The sequence below is a fragment of the Fringilla coelebs genome, assembly GCF_963513975.1.
Source record: "Fringilla coelebs genome assembly, contig: SCAFFOLD_32, whole genome shotgun sequence".
Lineage (NCBI taxonomy): Eukaryota > Metazoa > Chordata > Aves > Passeriformes > Fringillidae > Fringilla > Fringilla coelebs.
In genome coordinates this window covers 17805-42923 of record NW_028167319.1, presented here as the reverse complement: position 1 = coordinate 42923, position 25119 = coordinate 17805, and the positions used below count along the sequence as shown (strand labels likewise).

General features: G+C 52.7%; 1 protein-coding gene across 1 annotated transcript; it reads right to left on the bottom strand.

The window, feature by feature from the left end:
• Positions 1-157: 157 nt before the first annotated feature.
• Positions 158-21106, bottom strand: LOC311166014 (serine/threonine-protein kinase pim-1-like; the record flags this gene model as incomplete). Its single annotated transcript, XM_084227506.1, has 9 exons — positions 158-175; positions 17353-17466; positions 19042-19124; positions 19934-20002; positions 20182-20245; positions 20327-20548; positions 20752-20802; positions 20916-21017; positions 21089-21106. 9 exons carry the CDS (start codon positions 21104-21106, stop codon positions 158-160), a joined length of 741 nt encoding a protein of 246 aa, XP_084083632.1.
• Positions 21107-25119: the final 4013 nt, after the last annotated feature.

Below are 25119 nucleotides of genomic sequence, written 5' to 3'. Positions count from 1 at the left end.
ACTCTCATTTCCCGGACCCACGCGACTCTCATCCTCCCCAGAACATGACCCCTGACGCCCCACAGTCTTGGAACACAACGAAAATCCTGAACGCTTTCCCAGGAACTCTGGGGATGGAGGATTCTGTGGAGGAATGGGAGGACGACCTGTCACAGCATCAGTGACGCAGGGAATCCTGGAAGAAACAGAGGACACAACCGAAAATGGAAGCTGATCCGATTCCCCTTTCCCGGGGATCAGGGTGCTGTCCACACTGCCTGGAGAAACCCCGGATGTGCCAGAAGGGAAAGAACCCCGAAGAAAACCCGAGATCCCCCCAGAAGAGGACGACGGCCCAGCACCACTCAGAATTAAAGTGTCAAAACCAGGTGTTCTGTTTTGGCATTCAAGAAAGTCTCTATTACGGTCATTCTGTTTGAAACTCTCCATTAAAGCTCTAGAGACAGGCATTAGTTTGGCTGCAGTCTCTTTCTTTTTAAGAGTGACTAGATTGTTGTAGTATTAAAAATTTTCCAGTTTATCTGGTCCCAAAAATCAAAGGTAAAAGCAGACTGCAATTCTATATTTTGAGTATTCACTTTCACCCAGATTAATAAGTCTTTCAGTTCATGTTTTGAGATGTCTGAACATCCTTTATCCTGTAATATTTTCTCAAGCTGGTAAAAAACGTCCCATTCTGTTTTAGATAAATGATTTCCCATCTCATTGCCCAGGAGCCCCGAAAATAGCTGCTTATTACTTACAAGGACATCAGATGCAGACAAAAAAAATGGTGAAGGGGATGATCTATTCCTCCTGTTAACAGCCTGGGCCTCCAGCGACCGAGTTGTCCTCGATCTTCGTTTTTAGTCCTCTAGTCTAACCAAGCTCCTCACAGAGGAGCGCCATTTATCACTGGCCGGGGGGCTGTGTACAAATCACAAACGGGACGGGACTGCTGTGGACGTGCCCTGAGCTGTTTTATTTTTCAGCATCAGTCTCATTACATGGGTATGACAATGGCAAGATGCCAGCAGCTCACATCCCAGGCAGCAGACAAAGAACTTAATGTTACAACTTTCTCTTTAAGTTTTTTGACCAATCACACAAAGCAGAAGCATATTGACAGTGTTTGTTCCATCTAACCTCTATAAGCACACGTACCTTTGGTTAAAACAATGCCTGCTTATTTCCAATACAATACCTGCTCGTGAGCCTTAAAACACAATGCACAGAGCTCCATTATTAAGCTTCAAACTTCCTAATATCTTGTTAGATAAACTTTTCTGTAGCTTAGGGAGTTATTATGGACAAGTGTTAATACACAGGCCATTGTTCTATTTGTCCTTGCTTTTCTACCTTTAAATAATTTTTCTGCTGACCTAATTCATGGCTACTACTTAGCTGTAATCACAGTTCTGTTGTCTCTGAGGCCTGCCTTTTGCAGCTTTCCCAAAACCCACCGATTTTGTGAAATCCCACAATTCCCTCTTAAGGTTCACCTAAAAAGAAATTTAAAGGAGGCTCCTAAAGGAGGCCCCTTTGGAACAGCCCAAAGCTGCAGTGGGACGCATGTTTGCCCGAGCTCCATGCTCCCTGTAAGATTCCATGCAGAGATTTGGGCAGACACATCCCAGTACAAATGAGATGCAGTCATTCCCTTCTCTGTCAAAATCCTAAGGCAGACCCAGGAGGCATCTTGAAAGTGGAACAAAATACTGGCTGGGAGGGGGCAAAAAGTGCACACAGCTCCTCTGCAAATCAACTCTGTTCACCTGTGGAATCATAATGCATGGCTTAGCTTGCTTTCCTTGGGCTTTCCTTGCTTGTGACTCAGCACAGACATGTCCTCTGATAACAAACAGCACAGTGCCTTGACAGGAGCTTTTGCCTGGGCTCTCCACAATTGGCATGCTGAGGGTGGCATTTGAAAATCAAGGCAATTGCTGAACGGCCCTGAACTACTTTGAAATTCTCTTGCTGAAACACTGCATTGTTACCCAGAAGGTTTCCCTCCATTTGAAAGCATCTCATTTTCCCCATTTCCAAATCAGCTGCCATTACCCAGCCAAGTGGAGGGCTTAGAGAAGGAAGCATGACGCCTCAGCTTGGAAAGCCAGGCGTTGGCTCTCAGAGCCCCTTGAGCAGAGCCCTTTGGTGCCCCAAAGGTTGAAGAGAGAGCACTGTGAGGAAGATATGCCATTTGAGCCCTCCTTTGCTTTTCAATACCAAGGGATTGGCAGCAAGGGGAGACAAGCAGGGCCTGGTCCCTCCTGCTGCCCCGCTGGGAGCTGCAGCTGGCACTGAGGGACACCAGGGCACACGGGAATACCATCTCTGCCAGGCAGCTGGGGTGCTGCGGGGCAGCTGCCAGGGGGTGCCTGGGCCAGGGGCAGGGCCCCTCTGACAAGGGGGAGAGCCTTGGGCCGCTGGCAGGCAGCGCAAAGCCATCAACAGGACGGCCCGGCCGCAGCGCACGGCTCCCAAGGCACCGGGCGGCTGAGGCACGGCGGGACACGGCAGGGAACATTCCAGGCCTCTGCAGGCTTTGGAGTCTGTATTGCCAGTCCTGCTGAAACCAAGGGCTGGAACAGAGAATCTTCTGCTTACTTCACCATCTTCACCATCTTCATCATTCTGTCCTCCAGGTGGCCCATGTCAGGCTGACAGCTCGCAGCACATCTGCTGAATGCCAGCTTCTTCTGTGCTGGCTTCATTCTTCTTATGACCACCCATTCATTTCTCCTTCAAGGAGAATTCTCAGCTTCCCCACATCAACCATACTCTTCTCTTATCTAAGCAATGCATCATGACAGGAGCTTTCTATGCTCTGTAGTGCTAACTAAAAAAGCCTTGCCAAGAAAACCTCCAAACATTCCATGTCCCAGCTATGGCACAGCTCCTCTTCAAACTGAGCGGATGGCGGAAGCTCTACCTCAGGATGATCCATCCCCTTTTTCCCTCCTTGTGCTGGTGTTCACAGGGGTCCCAGGATGAGGGAAGAAAGAGAATCTTGACTCCAAGTTTCAGAAGGCTGATTTATTCTTTGATGATATATATTCTAATAAAATGATAGATTCGAAGTATACTAAAAGAATAGAAGGAAGGATTTCATCAGAAGGCTTGCAAGGAAAGGGAAAGAATGGGATGATACTAAAATCTTGTGACTGACCAGACAGTCCCAGACAGCTGGGCTGGGATTGGCCATTCATTAGAAACAAGCACATGAGACCAATCAAAGATGCACCTGTTGCATTCCACAGCAGCAGATATTCTTGTTTACAGCAGCAAATTCTTGTTTCCATTGTGTTCCTGAGGCCTCTCAGCCTCTCAGGAGAAAAATCCTGGCAAAGGGATGTTTCAGAAAAGATCATGGCTACGCCTGCTCTCAGCTGGCGGGGCACAAGGGCCTCCTCCGCCGCAGGCATCTCCTCTCCGCTCTTCCTGCACTTGCTTTGCCCAGGTAAGGCAAGCAAAGCTGCTTGGCTCAGTGTGTTCTTTGGGCTTCTCAAAGGGGCTGGCCACTCTGCTACAGCATGGCAAGGAAGGGAGTCTTACAACGCTCTGCACAGTTTAGAGTTTTAGTGTCACTGCGGCTGAAACAGTGTCCCCTGGCTACTTCTATAGCCGGCAGTTTATATACAGACACAAACGGGACGGGGCTACTGTGACAAGCGTCTTGAGCTATTTATTTTTCAGCATCATTCTCATTACATGATTATGACAATGGAGAGATGCTAACAGCCCGCTGTTCAGGCAGCAGGCCAAAGAAACTTAATGTTACAACATATCATAAAGTCATCTTAGCCAATTACATAGAGCAAAAGCAGACTGACAGTATTCTATCTAATCACCTTAAGCACCTGTAGCTTTGGTTAAAACAATTGTGGCTTATTCTTGAAGACAATGGCTCACTTATAAGAGACAAAGCACAGAGCACTATTCATACTTAACCTTCTAAATATTTACTTAAAATAAACTTTTTGCAACTTAAAAAGCCAAATGACACAGCTCTATTGTTCGATCTCCCATGTCTTGGCTACTGCTTAGATATTTTTTCTGCTGTTTTAGCACTTCACAATTCTGCTGTATCTGAGGCCTGTCTTTTTACCACCTTCCTAAAACTCTCTTATTTTATGGATTCCCACAACTGGGATAGCTGCTGATTTATCTCCCTGCCCCCTCTGTCTGCTGCCCGACAGTATCTAGCAAGGTGTGATAAGCATATGCCAAGGCCCAGCTCACTGCAATGATCTTTGTACTGTTAAGCTAATCTAACTAATGAGAAGAAGCAAGAAGCAAGAAGCAAGCAGAGGCAAGAGCAAGCAGAAGCCAAAGCGAAAAGCAGAAACAGCACTATGTACTGTCCCATCTGTATGTCCTGCTGGCCATGGGGGGCGACTGATAAGGAGCCAAAACAAAACATTCCCTCTTCAGAGCCAGTCTTGAAGGCACAGAACATAATATCCAGCATAAACAGCACACACAAATGGGGATACAAGCATCCAAACGTCAGCCTAAAAAACCATAGCAACCTGGTGATGGTTGCCATGGAAACTGACCACAGCAACAAGGGGCTGTGATGGTTGCCATAGAAACTGACCATAGCAACCAGGGGCTGGTGATAGTTTCCTGCTAAGGCTCAGATTTCTCACAGGCCCTCAGAGGGGTTCCATGGGAACTTTCCAAGAGTCTCCAGGTTGTTCAAGAGCTGGAATGTCACAGGCAGAGTCAGGGGCTCCATGGAGACCTGCCAGGGCTTTCTGGTGGTGGTAAAGAGCTGTGTGGTCAGAGGCAGTCACAGTCATTCCATGGTGACATCCCAGGGGACCTTGGGCTGCAAAGGCACCGATCTGTCACAGGCACTCATGGGGGCTCCATGGTGACATCCCAGGAGTCCCCAGGTTGCCCAAGAGCCAGGATGTCCCAGACACTCACAGGGGTTCCTGTCATGGGCAAAGTGGGAGATTCAGGCAAAAGCTTTATTTCTTTATGGAGAAACTCCTACTGAGAATTTAGGTGGAGAAATGGCAGCCAACAGCCACCATGGATCCTCAAACCCCTGCAGGGCCCCTAGACTTCTAAAATTCCTTCTAAGAGAGGAGACTGGGAGTGGCTGGTTTCAATCCCAGCCCCAGAATTTATCAAAGGTTTATGTATAAAAGATTGGAATTGAACCTTAGCTCACAGGGGCTCAGCACTGGCAGAGGCTGTGGGATGTCCCAGAGGTGGCTGTGTCACAGCAGCACCTCTGTGGCTGTGTCAGAGAGGCACAGAGCAGCTGTGATGTCAGCAAGGGACTGTGTGACAGCACAGAGTGGGTTGTGTGAGGTCACAGGTTGGTCTATGACATCACGGACTTTGTTGTGAGATGTCACTGAGCAGCTACAGCATCATAGAGTGGATTCTGTGACATCACAGAGCACGCTGTGACATCATGGCATGGCTGTGTGGCATCATAGAGCAGGCTGTGAGGTCAAAGTGTGTGCTGTGACATAACAGAGTGGCAGTATGACATCACAGAGAGGGTTTTCTGACATCACTGAAGGGGTTGTGACATCACAAAGCTGTCTGTGACATGATAGAGTAGGGTCTGAGGCCATAGAACCATCATAGAGGGTGGCTGTGTGACATCAGAGAGTGGGTTGTGACATCACTGGGTGGCTGTGTAACATCATAGAGCGGGCTGTCACATCATGGAACAGACAGTGACATCACAGGGTGACTTTGTGACATCAGAGTCTTCTGTGACATCACAGAGCAGCTGTATGACATTCCAGGGTGACATCCCAGAGTTGGCTCTGTGACATCACAATGGTGGTGTGTGATGTCCCAGAGTGGGCTGTGAGATTACAGGAGGGCTGTGTGAGTTCACAGAGATGGTTGTGTGAAATCACAGGGGCTGTGTGATATCACTGGGGAGGTCACTCTGCCCTGTCCCCCCTCACAGTTCCCCCCAGAGCAGTCCAACCCTGCTCGTGCACAGCAGGGTCCCCTGTCCCCCCGGGTCCCCCCGGCCCCGGCGCCACAGCCTCCCCCAGAGGATGTTCCACGAGATCGACCCCAGAGCCTGAAAGGGGGACGGGGGGCCGCAGAAATGGGGGTGGGACAGGGGGACAGGGACCCACCAGCAGCGGCCCGCAGGGCCAGAGCCTGGGCCAGGGCTCCTTCACCCTGTTACGAACAACGCCTTTAGAGCACTGAAAAAATCCCTGGCAAGGGATCAGCAAAAACCAGATTTAATATTAAGGGACAGCAGCACAAAGTTCCTTGGCAAGAGTCACTCTGCTCCTGACTGGACACTTCAGGCACACTGGATACTTCAGGCACTGGATACCAGGGAAACAAAGCACCAACAAAACCAAACAAAATCCAGGCAATCAAACCAGAAATGAACTGAGAACTTCCCTGTGTGTGTGTGTGACACAAGGGCAGTGAGGACAAGCATAAAAGGAATACAGTCCAAAAGCTTAAAAGAGCTCAAAGATAAGAGGACTTAATTTTTACCTTAACGTTAACTGATACCTTCAACTTCACAATTTAGCAAAAGAACAGCACTTAACCTAACTTATAACCTATGACTTCGCAATTTTTACAGAGGAATAACACTTTGCAATATTTTGCTTCACTCATAACGTATATTAAACATAAGATCTTCGCAAAGGAACAACTCTTAGAAGCCTTTAACTTCACTTAGACCTTGTGATTTAACCTCACCTAGAGGCCTGACTGACTCAGCTATCCAAGGCACTCAAACCCCTCAGAGAGCAGCATTTCTGCCACATTTCCCCAGCACAGGCACTCCTGTGTCCACACAGACACAAAGAGTCAGAGCAAGGCACCTGTGAGGAATTCCCCTGAGGGCAGGGAATGCTCCCTGAGGATGCTTTGGCATCTCCCCAGCAGGTGAAAGGTTGAGCCTGGAGGAGTGGGGGGATCGGCCCAGGCTCTGTCGTTGTTTGGGATCCCCGAGTGCAGCAAACGGGAGAGTTCCCGGCTGGGAGAGGCCCCACTCAGAGGGAGTCGCTGGCCCAGGAGAGCTCCAAGGGCTCCTTTTGGAGCGCTGTTTGCAGGGCCCCACGAGAGGGGCTTCAGTCCCAGCAATGGTTCATCCTGGCCACACTTGGCATCAGCAGCTTTCTTTGGCAGTGTGAGAACAGGGATGTTGTGCCACTGAGGGAACAAAACCAGTTCCCAGGGCTGCTCCTAAAGGAGCCAGGAGCTGTTTGGGCAGCAGCAGTGCCTGGGGCAGACAGTGTTTGTGATGAGGTGCAGAGGAGCTGAGCCCAGGGGCTGTTGGCCAAGGCTGAGGCCCAAGGAGCATTTCTCAGCTGGCAGGGCGGCCTGAGAAGGGGAGGGGGGAATGCAGCAGCACAGGGCCATGGAACCAAGGGAGCCTTGTGACACTGTGGGGCCCTGTGACACCAAGGGAGCCTTGTGACACTGTGGGGTCTCATGGTATCATGGAGAGCACTGTGACATTGCTGGGCCTCATGGAACCAAGGGGACTGTACTGATGCTGTGTGGCTCCATGGAATGTAGGGATCATTGTGGCACTGAGAGGCCCCATCAAACCAAGGGTCCATTGTCACCCCGCGGGGCCTCCTGGAACCATGGAGACCATTGTGACACTTTGGGGTGTCATGGAACCAAGGGGCCATTGTGACACTGTAAGACTCCATGGAGCCAAAGGTCCATTGTGACATTGCAAAGCCTCATGGAACGATGGAGAGACCATTAGGACACTTCACAGCCTCATGGAACCAAGGGGCCATTGTGACACTTTGGGGCACCATTGGAGCCAAGGAGACCATTGTGACACTCAGGGGACTCATGGGATCATGGAGACCATTGTGACACTATGAGGCCCCATGGAATAAGCAAAGCATTGTGACACTGTGAGGCCTCATGGAACCAGTGAGACCATTGTGACCCTGGGGGTGCCCACAGAACCAAGAGGACCATTGTGATATTGTGGGGCCTGGTGAAACCAAGAGGCCTTTGTGACACTGCAGGGCTGCATGGAACCAAAGGTCCATTGTGACACTGTGGAGCCAAATGAGACCACTATGACACAGCAAACCCCCAGGGTCCAAAGCTCCATTGTGACATTGCAGGGCTCATGGAACAGAGGAGTCACCTGACATTGTGGGGCCTGGGGAACCATGGAGACCATTGTGACACTGCAAGGCCTCATGGAATCCTTAGGACCATTGTGACACTGAGGGGCCTTATGACACCTGGGGGCCACTGTGACACTGTGGGACCCCATCAAACCTAGGGGTCAGTGTGACACTGCAGGTCTTCTTGTAATCAAGGGGCCATTGTGACATTGCTGGAACCCATGGAATCAAGTCAGCATTATGACACTGCGGGGCCCCATGGATCCAAGGCACCATTGTGACACTATGGAGCCGCAGAAAACCAAGGGAACACAGAACAGGTCTGGCTGGTTTGGGTCCCATGGACTGCATGACTGGTCCAGCTGACCCTGGCATGTTGAGGGTCACTTCTCATCTGCTGCTGGAACACTGGGACTCTGTGCTTTCATTCCCAAAGGAAAAGAACTGTCCTTCTCCTCCAGGCACCCATGGTCAGGATTGGGATTTCACCTCCAAATTTCCTTATATCCAGGGATCGTTCCCATAGGAATATTGCCAGGACAAGTCTGGCTTGCAATGGTTTCCAGTGGGTCACCTCTCATCTGTCCCCAAAACAGTAGGGAAAGCTCCATGCTCTCCTTCCTATGGGAAAGAACTGTCTTGCTTCTCCAGGTGCCCATGGCCAAAACTGGGTTCAACTCCGAAATTCCTAAATCCAAAGGCTGCTCCCAAACACAATCTTCCTTTGCTGACAAGTCTGGCTGGCATTTGGACTAGTGAGACACTCACCTGCCTTCCAAACACTGGGGTCTGTGCTTTCCTTCCTATGGAAAAGAACTGTCCTTCTCCTCCAGATGCCCATGGCCAGAACTGGGATTTCACCTCCAACACCCCCTTACTGTGAGAGACTGGAGGAGACTTAGCTAGAAACATTTTGTGTGTGGGGGAGAGGAAGGAGCAGGTCCAGCCCTGCCCTGCCCTGGAACCCCAATCCCCCCAGAGCCTCTATCCCAGCCCAGCAGTGCCTGCCAGTCCCTGGCACAGCACAGGCAATGCTCCACAGCCACCTCTGGAGCCCCCAGCCCAGCTCCTGAGGGACCAAATGACCCCAAGTCCCACCTGAAGCTCATTAATGCTTTGAGACACTCAAGGTGTTTGGGATACTTCAAGGATTTTCCTTTCCACACTGAGTGTCTGAGAGGTTTTTGTGCCACCCTGGCCACCAATTCTCTCCTCCAAGGAGTCCATGAGGAGCCTGTGTTGGAGAGGGACCTCAGTGGGACCCATGAATGCCTCGAGACACTTTGGGTGTTTCCTCTGACTCTGACTCCTGGAAAGGTTTGTGCAATCTCCTCCCAGGCCCTGAGGTTCAAGGGCTCAGCTCCAAATGCCCAGTGAGGCTCATTAGGATCAAGCAAGTCCTGACAAACCACGGCTCTGCCTTGATTTCCCTCTGCTCTAGTGCAGTTCATTAGGAGGGTTTCCTTTGACAGTTTAGGAGAAAAACTTCTAAGAGCTTCTAGGAAATATGGATTCCTATTTTATGGGCATCTTTAATTGCTGCTCTTATTACACAAGAGGTGATTGCAGCATTCAGTGACTGATATTGATGCAGGGATTCTCCTAAGGAGGTCTGGCCTGCTCAGAGAAGCTGTGCCTTAAACTCTTACCTAGTGTGGAAAACCTTGCTCCACATTCCCCAAGCCCATCGTGTCTCTCCTCACTCACCTGGGACCTGCTTTGCTTGGAGAACTGGCTGCACACAGCCAAAGAGGAATTTTCCTTCTTTGATTTTTGAAGCAATCTAAAACTCCTGAGTTTCCCCATGGCAAACAGACATCCTCCTCAAGTGTGTGCCAAGCCCAAGGTGCCACCAAGAGCACTCCAGACCTGCCCTGGGCCAGCTCTGAGGGTGGATCATCATCCCAACCTGCAGTGGGCCATTGCAAGGGACTGTTGCCATGGACACGGCAGTGACCCCACTGCTGGGTTTGGGTGCCATGGCAACCCCCATCAGTTCAGGTTTCCTTGGAAACCAGCCCAAGGAGCCATTTCTGCAGCCACGTTCCATGGCCACTTGCCTGCAGAGCTGTTGCTGCCCTGGGCTGCCATGGCAGCCCTCAGGACAAAGCGGTGCCAGGGCTGTTCCAGGTACAATTGCAGTGACGCTCCTTGGTGCCACCAGGTGCCATGGCAACGGCCACGGGGACCTGTTCCTTGGTTTGGTGCCATGGCAACCAATGCCTGGACCCGCTGTGGTGGTTGGTGGCCATGGAAACCTGCCCTGGCCCCTTGCTCAGGGCTGGTGTCAGTGCCCAGAGCCAGAGGGGATCCCTTGCTGGGGGCTCGTGCCATGGCCACCTGCCCTGTGCCGCGCTGGCCGGGCAGGCACCAGGAACCAGCAGCCAACGCCACTGCCAGGGCCAAAGGCCAGGTCAGCCAGACAGAAAGGGGCAGTGCTGGGCACTGTTTCCATGGCAACCGGCACTGGGGGTGACACCTGGGTCACCTGTGCTGGCAGTTGCCATGGAAACCCCTGGCAGGCACTGAGGGCACAGACACTGGCACTGAGACACTGCTGGGCCGGTGCTGAGCACAGGGCTGAGCACGCAGAGATGGTTTTGTTCTTGCTGAGCTGCAGCAGAGCCAAGGCCTGTCCTGCCCCTCGTCCAGCCATGCTGGGGAGGGGCTGGGGCTGCGGGGCAGCTTGGCAGGGGACACAGCCAGGACAGGTGACCCCAAGGGACCCCAGGGATACCCCAGACCATAGGACATCATGCTCAGTGTATGAAGGGGGGGAACAAGGAGGAAGGGGGGAATTTTGGGGGGAAGGGTTTTGCCTTCCCAGGTAACACTTAGGCAAGAGGGGGCCCTGTTTCACCAGTGGGCAGGGTCACTACCAAAGACACAGACACCAACTTCAGGAATTGTGACATTTATATCATTGCACAGATGCAAAGAATTACAAGAGGATAAGCTCAGCAAAGCACATCATCATTAGCAAAGAATTACAAAAGAAGCTCAGTAATCCATCCAGTCATTACTACCAAAGATTGCCTGCAGGGATTAAAGAAAGATCCATCAGCAGTTCCCTTCAGACTTTACCATCACCCAGATCCACACATCAGCTGGGGGAGCCAAGGACTGCAGAGCCACTCCCAGACACTGGAATTCCTGCAGGTGCCTCTACTTTTGCAGCCAAGGAGACTCCAAGCCCGCTGGGAGAGGACACAGCTTTTACACTGCTAAACAAACAAGCTTACATCACTGCCAGTGTGGGAACATCTGGTTTCATTCTCCTCATTGCTTTCTCCCAAAGCCTGGCCAGGGCTCAAGGAGGAACCAAGGGAGTTGACTTTGATCCTTCAGCCCCAAACAAGGCCAGATGGGGCCTGGTCTGGTTTCTAAATACAGAAAGATAAATCCATGTTTTATCAAGGAACACGTACACTGATCATGTTTTTAATAATGCTTCCTTAAGGAGTGGATACAAATATAACATTTGGTTGGAAGGTTCATCTAGAGGTGAACTTTGCCTCAGGGCCTGTTCAAGCCTCAGTCCTCAGACCCACAATGAACTACAACCTTCAAAACAAGTCTTTCAAAAACACAGTTTAGATTTATATTTTAGGCATAAAGGCATCTCCTCTTGTGCTTCAATTAAGTGCTGTTTAATTTCATTACTCTGAGCTATTCACCTTCCTTTTAAAACATGCCTAAATAGTTGCTGTTATTCTCTGCTATTTATCAAATGCCTCTCTTTTCTTGAGACTGTCTCTTTTCAGACAAGTCTCAATACTCCACTTCCCAGCACAAGGCGTCACAACAGCTCTAACATGGAATGTCAGAGTGCACACCAAGTGCACACACTGCAGTGATGACAGGCACTGCCACAAATACATTTTACAGCAGCCTCCAGTTTGGCAGCCATGAAGCCAATCCCACCAAGAAGAATTTTCTTCTTTCTGCCACTCTTCTGCTGCTCTTTGTGTCAAGGTGATTCCTGACTTTTGGCCTTCAAACCCATCCCTGAGAGCAGTGCAACATTCCTGTCCCATGGCAGTCCAGGCTCCTCCTTGGCCAGCAAGCAGATAATCCAAGGCCATGCGGTTCTGTGGAGTCCCCATTTGTGTTTGTTGGAGCTCACAGGATGTGCTATTGCACATTTTAACAGCATCATTTGCTGCTTCTGATAATAATCCATTCAGCTGATTCATGGAAACTCCACAGGACGGGGCAGCACACATGGGGCACAGCAGGAACCAGAATCTTTTGCTTTCTGAAAGCCAAGGATCTCCTTGGGGGGAAAATGTTCTCTGGGCCCTAACTCTTCCTTGTGGTTGTGGCTGAAGGAGCCGAAATGGTGGCCCTGCAGCCAAGAGTGGTGTGACACTGACACCCACCAGCTCCAGCACCCCAAGTTCTACTGACACTGGCAGGGATGGGAAAGCACAGAAATCCTCTCACACTGTGGCCTCTAGAACTAGAACAGGGTTTGGTTTCTCCTGAAGGGAAATCTTAGGGAATCCTGTCAAAGTGATCACTGTATTCCTGTGTTTTCCTTAACTGTCCCTTCACTGACAGTGACGAGTCAGAGCCCATGGACAGAGTTCTGGCCACCCCACAGGGTGGGCCCTCCAAGGGAACCCCATTCCTCCCAACTTCAGCTGAGAACACACCCAGCAATTGCTGACATGCAGCACTTTGGCTACCCTGATCTTCACATTTTCATAACTAATCATTCCATTTCAATCACTAACCCCTTGGTGAAACACTAGAGGTGTTTGTGTCAGACAAAGATTCTGGCTGACCATCAAGGTACAACTTACAGACATCAGCAGCACTTTAGTGACACTGTTCTTCACCCTTTTTTCTCAATCTCATTGGAGTTAGGAACAATAATTCTGTGGTCCATGGAGCTGGTGCCTTTTTAATTCCAGAATAATGCCCCCAGGCCCTTTGCTGTTCAGCTTTACCATGTTGTCTGTGCCTAACAAGGCCTGGGGGGCCCTTTCCCCTCTGGCTGGAAGGGGGCCGGGTCCCAGTCCCTGAGGGGCACCCAGGCTCCTGGATGGAATTCCTGTGCAAGTCCCTCAGGGTCACAGCAGCCTTCACATGGAGCCCTGTGGATCAGAGCATTTTCCAAAGGGGCCCTTGGGGCAAACAGGGAGATTTGGTCTGGCAGGATGTGTAAAACAATATCCTGTCAGATCTGCTTGTTCTCACACAGAACACTTGGCTGCAGGGACACATTCCCATTGTTCCTGCCCAGGTTTCAGGACTCAGAGTTGTCTTTCCTAGGAGCTGCTCCTTCAGCTGCCTCGGGAGGGCCTTTTGGCGTACTGACCCACACTCTGGCTCCATTATTAGGAATGCTGGATCCAAACCCTTTATCTCCACAAACAGTGGGGATTGGAGGTGGAGCTCCTTATTTCACAATCGATCTAAAAATTGCAGTATTAATAATTGTGCTACCCTGTCACGGGGTTGAGTAATCCAATCTTGTTCACTATTGTTTAACAGAATTACTGTCATTTCTCCTTGATATTCTGCATCATTTTCTCCTGCCATGACATGAACACTTTGCAAGGCCAAGCTCCAAGCCAGCAGTGTCCAAAGCAAAGTGTCCTGGAGGAATCTGAATTCCTGTCTCAGTATTGACAGCTCTCATTTGCTTTCAATTTATCCTAATTCATTCCAGTGGATGAAGGCCCAGCCCTGCAGCCTCTGGGCTGGCCCTGCCAGGGGCCATCACAGCCAGAACAATTTCCCAGGCAGTCCAAGTCTCACTGCCCATGGCTGGATTTGCAAATTGGGTGCAGCCATGCACAGCCAGGGGGTTTCCATTTCCCCAGTGGGCCATTGTTAAGGGCATGGAGCACATCTGGGAGATGGGTTCTCCATGGGCACAGGTTCCCATCTCCTCATTCTTTCAACTGCTCTTTAACAACCCCTTCACCCCTTCAACCAATCCTGCAGCTTGTGGATAGTCTGCGACATGAAAAACCCTACAGGCTTCATCACTGTATTTTTCACAGGAACAGACAAAGCACTCTGCATCACAGTACCAGCAAACCCTGTAAGAATAGCCAATTTCATCCCTTCTTCCTTTTCTCATTGTATACAATCTCACAGAGTTGTCCACTGACATTAGGGTCCTGGCCAATCCTGTTCTGTAGGGTATTTAGTGTTACATCCCTGAGCAGCCAAAGCTACCAAATTAGTATGGTCAACACTATTTCCCATTGTTATTAGTTTACATGTACATATTGTTTTAGAAATAAAGATATAGATAGATATAGACATATACATTTATAAAACATATATATAAATGTACAAATACATATAAAATACGTTTTTAAGGCCTTATTATACTATAAATACATATATAGTTATATATTATATTGATATTTCACTTGAACAAATGCATCTGTGCTCAAGATTAAGACCTTCTTTTGTTGCTCCATGTGGGAGCATTCCAACAATAATTGTTCCTTCTGAAGGTGCTGTTTCCAATGTACTCTTAACAAATTCATCTTTGTCTGCCCAAACCCACAAGTTCTTTTCCTTTCCCACATGCAATTTTTGGATGCATTTGAAGACATCCAGGGGTTCAGCCTCTTTTAACCAACTGCCCCACTGCTCCCATGGTGCTCCCACCTCAGCCCACTCCAGAGCCAGGGAACTCCAGGGAAGGGCTTCCCATCTGGGAATTCCTGATGGGACTGATTCCTCACATTTACACTGAACAAGGGACATTTTGTTGTCATCTGGCCAGACTGTGCCAGTTTTGTTTTACCAGTGGGCAGGGTCAGCACCAAAGACACAGACTCCAACTGAAGGAATCAGTGTCATTTACTGCAGCTCAAAGCAGCAAAGAATCACAAAAGGAGCAGCTCAGCAATGCACCCAATCATCCCCACCAAATATTGCCTGCAGTGATTCACAAAGATCCAGCAGCATTTACCCTCAGCCTTTACCATCCCCCAGATCCACCCAGCAGCTGGGGGAAGCTGTCACAGCCCAGGGCTGCAGAGCCACTCCGGGGCACTGGGAATTCCTGCAGGTGCCTCCAGCCACAGGTGAGGCTCCAACCCCGCTGGGAGAGGGCCCAGCTCTGACAGTGCTGAATGAACAAACTGACAGCACTTCCAGTGCGGGAACATCTGGGTTCATCCTCCTCTTGGCTCCCTCCCAAAGCCTGGCCAGGGCTCCAGGAGGAACCAAGGCAGCTGACTTTTGATCCTTCAGCCCCAAACAAGGCCAGATGTCAGATTTCATGGCCTTGTCTGCCTTCTAAACACAGAAAGGTCAAGACATGTTTCACTAAGGAGTGCCTACATCTATCACAGTGCTAATGACCATGCACATTCCATTAGGGAGCAGATACAAAGATAACCTTTGGCTGGAAGGTTCATCCAGAGGCACCTTTGGCTCAGGGCTGCTGTCCAGGCCTCACTCAGGGCTCTTGTCCAGGCCTTGGCACTTCAGGGACGTGGTTTAGTGCTGGCCTTGGCACTGCTGGCTGACCGGCTGCACTGGGTGAGCTCAGAGGTCTTTTCCAACTGAAAGGATTCTGTGATTCCATGATTATATCCACTGCATTCAGCTGGGTCTGTTTTAGCAGCATGACTTTGCTCACAAAGTTCCCTCTTGCCCAGCTCCTGTGGCCTGAGGCTTCAGCTCCTTCAGCTCCTGGTGCTGAGCTGCTCATGCTGAACGAGACGACTCGCAGAGACCAATACAGTCCATCCAATTCCTGCTGGGACATGGAGAGGGGACGCTGTGCAAACAGGAGCATTGTTTGCTGTGGCCTCCTCTCTGCCCCTCACGCCTTTCAGCACTTTGAACCAGCCAAGAGCTTTTTCCAAGAGTGCAATGGAGCAGCTGTTCCTGCTCCCGGGCCTGGCTCTCTCCAGTCTCTGACCTTGCCTGCTTCTGTCTCTCTTGCTGTGCCCTCTGTTCCCTCAGGGCTCGCTGCCTGCTGCCCAGGACTGTGGGGCTGGCACAGATGCAGTGCTCCAGATCCTCCTTTCTGTGCCCTTGGAGCTGCCTGGGCACAGCAGCCTTTTCCATCTGGAAGCTCCACATGCACAGGGAGTCCCCAGCTCCGTTCCCTGCACATCCTCCAGGAGCCCAGGGCTGCCATCTCAAGTCCCTGCTGGCACTGAGGGCTCCCAGGTGCCTCAGGCTGCTGTGACACCGCTGCACATGGCAGGGAAGAGGGGCAGGGGCTGTTCTCAAAGTCAGCTCCATCTGCTGCTGCTGCTGCTGTGGGGTCATTTGTGCAGGCCTGGCTCAGAGGCAGGGATCAGATCCAGGCCCTGCTGCTGCTCCCTCGGGATCAGCCCCAATTTGGGTGTTGCTGTCAGGGCCAGCAGAAGCCCTGGCTGGAGCAGCAGGTGCTGACAGTGCCCCAAGCCCCAGGGCTGGAGGGGTCCCTGGGCTGGGGCTGGCAGGGAGCTGCCCCTTGTTCTCCCTCTGCCCCAAGCAAAGCTGGGCCGGGCACAAGTGGGGCAGCACAGCCAACAGGGAGCCTGCCAGTCTCTTCCAGCCCTGTCTGCTCAGAGTTTGGGCCTTGGAACCTCATGTGGCCAAAGGCAGCTGCTGCTGGTCCCTCTGGGTGTGCCCGTGTTCAGCAGTGCTGCTCCATCAGTCTGTGCCCAGCAACGGGGAAAAGCCTCAGCCCTGCAGGGCCAGGAGCTGCTGGGCTCTGCCTGAGCAGCTCAGCCAGCAGGAAGGGAGCTGCTCCACATGGGAACCAGGAGCAAAGGACATTCCTTCTGTAGGACATGTTTTCTATTTAAAGGGGAAAAAAGGGGAAAAAAAAAAAAACCAAACTTATAAATTGTAAAAGATAAGAATAAAATCCAAGAGTTATTAATAAACCGTACCATAATGGTTGGGGAAAAAACCAAAACATAAATACAAAGTTACATTCTGAAACTTTGCATTTAGACATAAATGATGTTTTTAAAAAGAGAACTCAGTTATTTACATTGTAAATGTGTAGATGGCATGGATCCATCTTAATGACCTCAGCAGCCATTTAAAAAAATTTGGGCTTTGTTTCCAACATTGGTATTTGAAATTGTGGTCAAAGCAAAAAGGAAATTGCTTTGTGCCCTTCCAGCTCCAAGCAGGACTGGGAATGGAAACTCTGTCAAACCCCAAATCCTTTAGAAGATGCCCTTCCTTCTCAGCCTGGTAATGAACTGCACATTCCCTTTCAAAGTGTCAGGGATTTCTAAAGACACCAAGTCCCACTTACCGCTTTTTGCTCTGGTTGGGAAGTGCAGAAGGGCAATTCTCCATCCATCAGCTCCAGCCTGCACTGCCTCAGGAACACGGCCCACTCGCCAGCTTTGGCCCACTTGTGGCACTTCTAGAGGAGGAAGAAAGTGCAACTGCACAATTCCAGCCAATAAAGAAGGAAGAATGGGACAGACAAAACACCCTGTGCAGATCCAGGCATTCAGCTGGGACTGTGCAGAGTCTGGGTCATTGCCAATTGGATGTGTGTCCCCAGCTGCAATCTCTGGGCCTGCAGCAGAGTCTCACTCACCTGCCAAAGCAGAAAGCTCAGGCGCTGTGCTCGGAAGGGGCTCGTGTGATGCAAAGTTGTCATGGCAATGTGAGGGCAGAGCCAGCCCAGCTGGGCCCAGGGCTGAGCCCAGCAGAGCCCTGGTAGAGCCCAGAGCAGCCTCAGCACCCGCAGAGCCCGGCTGCAAGGAGAGAAAGCAGAAACTGCCCATCAGCTGAGGGCTCCTGTCCCCTTGTGCCAAGGCCTGCGGTGCCCAGGCCGTGCTGGCTGTGCCCAGAGCTCTGCCCAGAGCTGCCCATCCCTGCTGCCTTTGGCAGCAGAGCAGGAGGGCAGGACATGTGCCCAGCCTGCAGCCAGCCACGGCACATCCAGCCCTCAGCAGCTGCCCAGAGCAGGATGCTCCTGTGCTCGCTGCCATCTCCCAAAAGCTCTGATCCCACCCTGCCAAGCACACAGGGACCCACCTCACGCCATCCACGGCTGGAAGAAAAGCTGCTCCCAAACCATGGCCTCAGCCTTCTCCAAGGGCACGGCCCATCCATGCCACAGCTGCTCCGAAGCACTTCCCCATCCACACTGGACCACCCAGAATGCTTCCTCTGGAAAAACAAACAACAAATTATTGAAAAGAGATTAGAGACAAAAAGGGTAAACAAGAAACAAGGTAAAAACTCTTCTCTCTGTCAGGGCCTTGAGGAAGAGCCAACCCCGACACGCTAGAGAAAAACCCAGCCATGGGTGAGGGAAGCCCACACTTTCTCTCTTCCCCCCTGCACTGTCCCCCAAAATCACAGTGATCCCAAAGTAAACAAGAGCAGCCCAAGCCCTTCTTTTCCTGAAAAGCAAAGCAGCTGTTCACAGGTTCTGGAGTTCCACCTCTGCTCTCACCATGGGCCTTTCTTTGTGTCGGGCTGGCTGCCCCAGCCCCAGCCGAGGCCACGGTGGGTGCTGGGGGCTGTTGGCAGGGCCAGGAGCCCACTCCTATTTTCTACCCACGCCAGTCAATCTCCCCAGAGCCTGGTAAGACCAGGCTCTCAGGGCTCTGCCCAGGGCCCCAGCTGTCAGGGAACCAGGAGCCCACTCCTATTTTCTACCCACGCCAGTCAATCTCCCCAGAGCCTGGTAAGACCAGGCTCTCAGGGCTCTGCCCAGGGCCCCAGCTGTCAGGGAACCAGGACAAGCAAAACCAGCTTGGATGGCGGCCACCAGTGCTGGGCAGAGCAGCTCAGCTCCAGCACAAGGGCTGCATGTTCCCATCCTGTGAGCCCAGGGCAGTGACACAGGCAAGACAAAAAGGTCTGGGTTCCTTTGCTTCTGATTGCCCAGGCATGTGTGGAGCTGGAACTTACCAGGGCCCTGGATCGAAGTGTGCCTGGGGCTCTCTCCCTTCTGCTATGGCAGAGGAATATCCTGCACCCAAGGATCACAGAAAAGGTCTTCTAATGTGGGTCTGTCCAAGAAGTGCACGGATAAACACCACCTGATCAGGTCTTTGCACTCTGCGGAGAGAAAGCAGAAACTGCCCGTCAGCTAGAGAAGGCTCCTGTGTGCTTTGCCCCACTATTCCCATGCCCAGGCCAGTCTGGATGCACTCAGAGCTGGGCCTGAACTTTCCCATCAATTCCCTGGTTTGGAGGAGAGCAGGACATGTGCCACCTCCTCAGCAGTTGCCAGAGTGGGATGCTCACAATCCCGCTGCTGGCTCCCAGCACTGGTATTCCCCCCATGCCCAGAGAAGAGGATCCACCTTGAGAGAGCCTCTGTGGCAGCGAGAGCTGGCCCCAGCAGATGTTCCAGCCCCTCCTGAAAGGGTGCTCCCCGCAGACCATCTGGTGCAGCAGGATGCCCAGGGACCAGATTGTTGCTGGCTCGCCGTGGTACCAGCCAAAGTTGTTCCATTCTGGGGGGCTGTATGACGGTGTTCCTATGGAATAGAGATGGAGTTCAGCAGGGGGATGCTGCTGCTCCCACAGCCTGGCCCCAGCATCCCTGGGCGTGTGGGGGCTGCCTCAGTGGCACACGGGGTGACCACTGCCCTCTCACCAGCACCTGGGACTTGTGCACAAACTTGGGGTTGGAAAAGAAGCCACTGAGGGCAGCCCTGGCTAGGCCTGACCATGAAATGCAAAGGAAAAACCCACTCTGTGCTGGGGAAAAAACATGCCCTTATCCTCCCTGCCTGCATTGCCCCAAAAATATTATGAAGCCAAGGCAAACAGGGTGAGTGGAACAGTCCAAGCCCTTCCTCTTGCCTGCACGCTAAACTGGCTGGGGCACAGGTTCCAGCCCCCCTCTCTGCTACCCCTACCCACAGGGGTTTTTGTCAGGCTGGCTGCCCCAGCCCAGCCCCAGTCCTCGTCAGAGTGGCTGGCAAAGGCTGCCAGCAGGGCTGGAAGATGGCTCCCCACTCAACCCCTCTCTAAAGCAACTCAGCTGAAGACTCTGGCCCCTGACTGGCAGTAAAAAGGAGAATCCCTGCTGCCACAACGAGCATGGGCTGGGAGATGTTGGGCCATGAGATGCCAGCACCCGGAGCACACCCCTGTGGAGGCTCACCTGCAAAGTGAGTGTAGACTGTGTCTTGCAGGTAGGTGCCACAGCCAAAATCGATCAATTTGGCCTGCCCGGTGGCCAGGTCAACCAGGATGTTCCCTGGTTTGATGTCTCGGTGCAGGACCCCGCAGCTGGTGCAGTGCCGCACGGCCTCCAGCACCTGGCGGAACAGCTCCCGCGCCTTCTCCTCGGCCAGGAACCCCCGTGCCCGAATGAAATGCCACAGGTCCTGACACCGCTCTGGCCGCTCCAGCACCATCACGATGTAGTTGGGGAGCTCGAGCCACTCCAGCAGCTGCACCACACCAGGGAAGCCGGTGGACACCTTGTCCAGCAGCACCACCTCCAGCGGTGCCCTGGTGCCGTCGGGCTGCGGGAGGAGCAAGATGCCGTCGGGGGGGCCGATGCCATGCCAGGCCTGGGGAAGCCCTCACCCAGCCCGGGATGCTCTGCGCCCTGCGCTGGCCCCACGCCCGCTCCCCCTCCAGCCGTCCTGCCAGCTTCCACCCTGCATGGCCTCGGCTCATCCCCGCCCGGCAGCCCCGGCTTCTGCCGCTGGCCCCGCTCACTCACCAGCTCGCCCCAGTGCCGGACGCGGTTTCGTGGCACCCTTTTGATGGCCACCTGCAAGCCAAGGGGAGCAGCGGGATGAGCTCGCCATCAGCCCTCCACCACCTCCTCCTCCTCCTTCTCCTCCTCCTCCTCCTCCTCCGCCCGCCACCGGCCCCACCATTCACCTTGGCGCCGTCCGAGAGCCGCGTGGCCGCGAAGACGCTGCCGAAGCCGCCGCGCCCCAGCAGCGAACCCAGCCGGTAGCGCTCCTGCAGGGCCTCCTGCGCCTTCCCTGCGGGCGGGACGCGGCTGTCAGCGCTCGGCCCGGGGCCAGCAACGGCCCCCGAGCGCCCCTCACCCTCCCCGGGCCGGCCATGCCCAGGCGTTCGCTCTGTGGAACGCGGCACGGGAGGCTCGGGGCCGGCGGCCGCGCTGCCGAGCGGCGGAGCTCGGGCCGGGGAAGCCGCAGGGGAGGCGGCGGGAGCGGCCGCGCCGCGTGTGTCCTCCGCGGGCCCCGGGAGGAGCCGGGACCGGGACCGGGACCGGGACCGGGACCGGGACCGGGACCGGGACCGGGACCGGGACCGGGACCGGGACCGGGGTCGGGACCGGGGTCGGGGTTGGGGTCGGTGTCGGGGTCGGGGCCGGGGCCGGGGTCGGGCCAGGCGGAGGTAAAGGGCGGCGATGCCGCCCCAGCCCCAGGCACTGATGCCCGCCCAGCGGCGCCGCCGCCAGCACGGCCAGAGCCGGGCGGAGGCGAGACCGCGGCGGGACCCCCGGGGCCGGGCACGGGGCAGCCCCGCCTGGGGCCGGGGGCGGGCCGGGGGCATGGTCCGGCCCAGCACGGGGAGAGGGAGGCGGGGAGAGGAGAGGGAGGTTGGGCAACGGACCCCGAGATAAGGGTGCCCGACAGAGGGAAAGAGAGAGAAAGGGAAAGAAAAAGAGTATTTAGGAGTCTCTGCTTCCTGCTGCCGCTCTAGCCGCTGTTGCCGCCACTGCTGCCGCTGCTGCTGCCGCTGCTGCTGCCGCTGCTGCTGCCGCTGCTGCTGCCGCTGCTGCTGCTGCCGCCGCTGCCGCCGCTGCAACTGAAGCACCGGGGCCGTTCGTCCCCGTGTCCGTTCCCCGCTCGCCCCACGAGCCCCACGGCTGAGCCCCGCGCGCCCCGGGGACAGCCCCTGAGTCTGTCCAAACACGGGAACTTTGCAGCGTTGAGCCCAGATGCAGAGCTCTGACTCCTGCACGCTGGCAGAGCAATCCCCTCGCTTGCTGCTGTGCATTGTCCTTGCTGAGGGTCAAACACTGCCGGGGCACCTTCCCTTGGTGTAAGGATTCCTACCTGACCCCAGCACTGCACTTACATCTCCAGTGTTGCTTTCCAGTAAAAACAGGGGAAGGTATTTTAGGGTGTCTAAAACTCACTAAGTCACCGGACTTAGAGGTGAGGTGCATTTGGAATAAATGGGATGCAGAAGTAGTGCAATATAGAAACGGGAAGCATAGAAATAAATAGAGGAAAACATCTAGGATTGTCTCATTTTCATTTCACTTCTGGAAAGTTGTTTCCGTTTTCCAGGAATTTTCTCCTCTCTGCTCTTCTCAAGAACTTCTCGTGGAGAACAAGGTCGAGCTTCTGTCACAAGATTTGCCACCAGCTGCAGCTTCTTTTGGCTTTCCACACTGCACTGTGTGTGCAGCAGGACTTTTGCAGCAAAGCAGGACAAATGTTTTGAGAACTTTACATGTCCGTTCTTTTCCTGGTAGGCAGGGGAGTTGTGCCACTGGTGAAGTTTTCATTGTGACTGTTTGTGCTGCTTTAGGGCAAATTTAGGGAGGAAACCTCCAAAAGGGGTCAGTCCAGAAAGCAAGTTCAAGTAGCCCCTCCCCCTACTAGTTCAGGAAAAAAGTTCCCTGGAGAAAAGAGGAAAAAAACAGTTTTTTTAACACGTAAAGTATTCACAAGCATGAGAAATGAATAATATTTAAAAAAAACTCTCACAGCTCTGAAGAGATGGCAAATTCAGAAAGTCCTTTTCGTGGGTTGTAGTTGGCTCACTCGGTCTCTTCTAAGTCCCTCTGGCACTGGAATGCAGCATCCAAGACCTTGGTGGGGCACAGGTGTGAGCTGCTGGTGTTTTTCTGGGTTTCCAGTGCAGAGCAGGTTTAAAGAGTTCCAAGAAAAAGCAAAGTCACAGTTCGAGGAACTTCTCTCCATGAGCTAGCTAAAAACCAAATTGCTAGACCTGGGCTGTGGAGGCAGTGGGAAATTTCCAAATCTGGGCACTGGTAGTCCCAGCAAACACCAGATCTGGAGCCAGAACCTGGAAATTTCCAAATTTTGCCTTTCTGTGCCAGCAAATCACTGGACTTGGGCTGTGCTGGTACCAGGAAGTCTTCAGATCTGGGCTCTGGCGCTGCCAGCAAACACCAGATCTGGGTCGTGTCATTGCCAGTGACAGAAATCTGCCAGATTTGGGCTCTGATGGCACCAGGAATTTTCCAAATCTGGCCACTGGTGTAGCAAACAGAAGATGTGGGTGGTGTCACACCCAGTCGCAGGAAGTACCGGGTTTTGGATTTCTGTGCCAGCAAATTGCTCGACATGGGCAGTGCCAGAATAGAGAAGTTTCCAGATCTGGGCACTGGCAATGCCAGCAAACAGCCCAATTCAGGCTTCAGGCTCCAGGAAGGATTGGATCTGCACCCCTTCCTGTTTTCCTTCCTTCTTTCCTTCCTTCCTTCTGGGGGTCCTGCTGCCAGCAAACACCAGATTGAGCGATGCTGTCAATGGAAAATTGCCAGGTTTTAGCTTTCTTTGCCAGCAAATTGCTGGACATGGGCGGTGCCGGAACAGGGAAATTTCTGGATCTGGGCACTTGCGCAGCAAACACTGGATCCAAGTGATGCTGGTGGCAGCACCGGGAAGCTGCCAAGTTTTGGCTTTCTTTTCCAGAAAATTGCAGCATTTGGGTTGTGCTGGCACCAGGAAATTGCCAGATGTGGGCACTGGTGGTGGCAGCAAACACCAGATCTGGGCGGTGCCAGACCCAGTAATGCTGGGCATGAATTTGTAGAGACTTTTTAAGGTTTGATAGAAGGTTTATATAGTATGTATACAAGTACATTTACAAGAAGGTTCATATAGAACTTACAAGTACCAATGTCGGAACTCAGGACATCCCTTTGGGAGTCCGGAGTTGCTGGGACCCCTGCCGGGGGACTCAGAGACCCTGGCACACAGCCCAGAACACCTGTGGGTTCAATTATGAACCATGGAGCAAATTGCCAGCTTTACATGAAGATCTAAAAGCCACAGCAGTTAAAGTAGTGTAATAATAAAATTATCACAAGGTGTATATGTAGGTTTTGGGATTTTTAGTATGGGGATTTTGGGGACAAGATGGAGGGACTTGGGCATGTCTAGCCTTTTTTCTTCTTCTTCTCTAGCTCCATCTTCTGTGGTGATGTTGGCACTTTTAGATTGGTTTAGAGTAGAAGCTCACTGTCTAACATAGGTGATAGGCATTGGAAAAAAAATTGTAAACATGTTATACATAGTTTTTAGAATATAAAGATAACACCACCCTGGGGGCAGGCAGAGTGCCTGGAACTGTCCTGCTGAGCGGACCTCGGCAGGACAGGAGGAAGAATTTTATAGATAAGATACAATAAACAACCTTGAGACCAAGAAATGAAGAGCCCTGACTCCTTCTTCAAACACCAGGCTGGGAAAAGAGACTTTCCAACTTTTCTCGGGGTCACTCTGACAAGCTAGAGACCCTGACACATACCAGGAATTCAGATTCCTGTGCCAGCAAATTGCTGCACTTGGGCTGTGCCAGAATAGGGAAATATCCAGATGTGGGAACTGGCAGTGCCAGCAAACACATTTCAGGAAGGACTGGATCTGGACCCCTCCCTCCCTCCACAAGGTGTCAGAGTGGCTGGACAGCAGCCAGGCAGAAAGGGACCTTCAGGGATAGATGGACAGCAGGTTGGACATCAGCCAGCAGTGTCCCCAGGTGGCCAAGAAGGCCAATGGCTCCTGGCCTGGATCAGGAATGGTGTGGCCAGCAGGAGCAGGGCAGTGATTCTTCCCCAGTGCTCAGCACTGCTTGGGCAGCACCTCGAGTGCTGTGTCCAGTTCTGACCCCAAATTTCAGAAGGACATGGAGGGGCTGTGCAGGGTGTGGAGATTCGGGGACATCACGCCATAACCCAACTGATGTGCAATGCACAGCTCCCTCCCAGCTCCAGCCCAGGGACCCCTCCAGCCCCGGGGTTTGGGGCACTGTCAGCACCTGCTGCTCCAGCCAGGGCTTCTGCTGGCCCTGACAGCAACACCCAAAGTGGGGCTGATCCCGAGGGAGCAGCAGCAGGGCCTGGATCTGA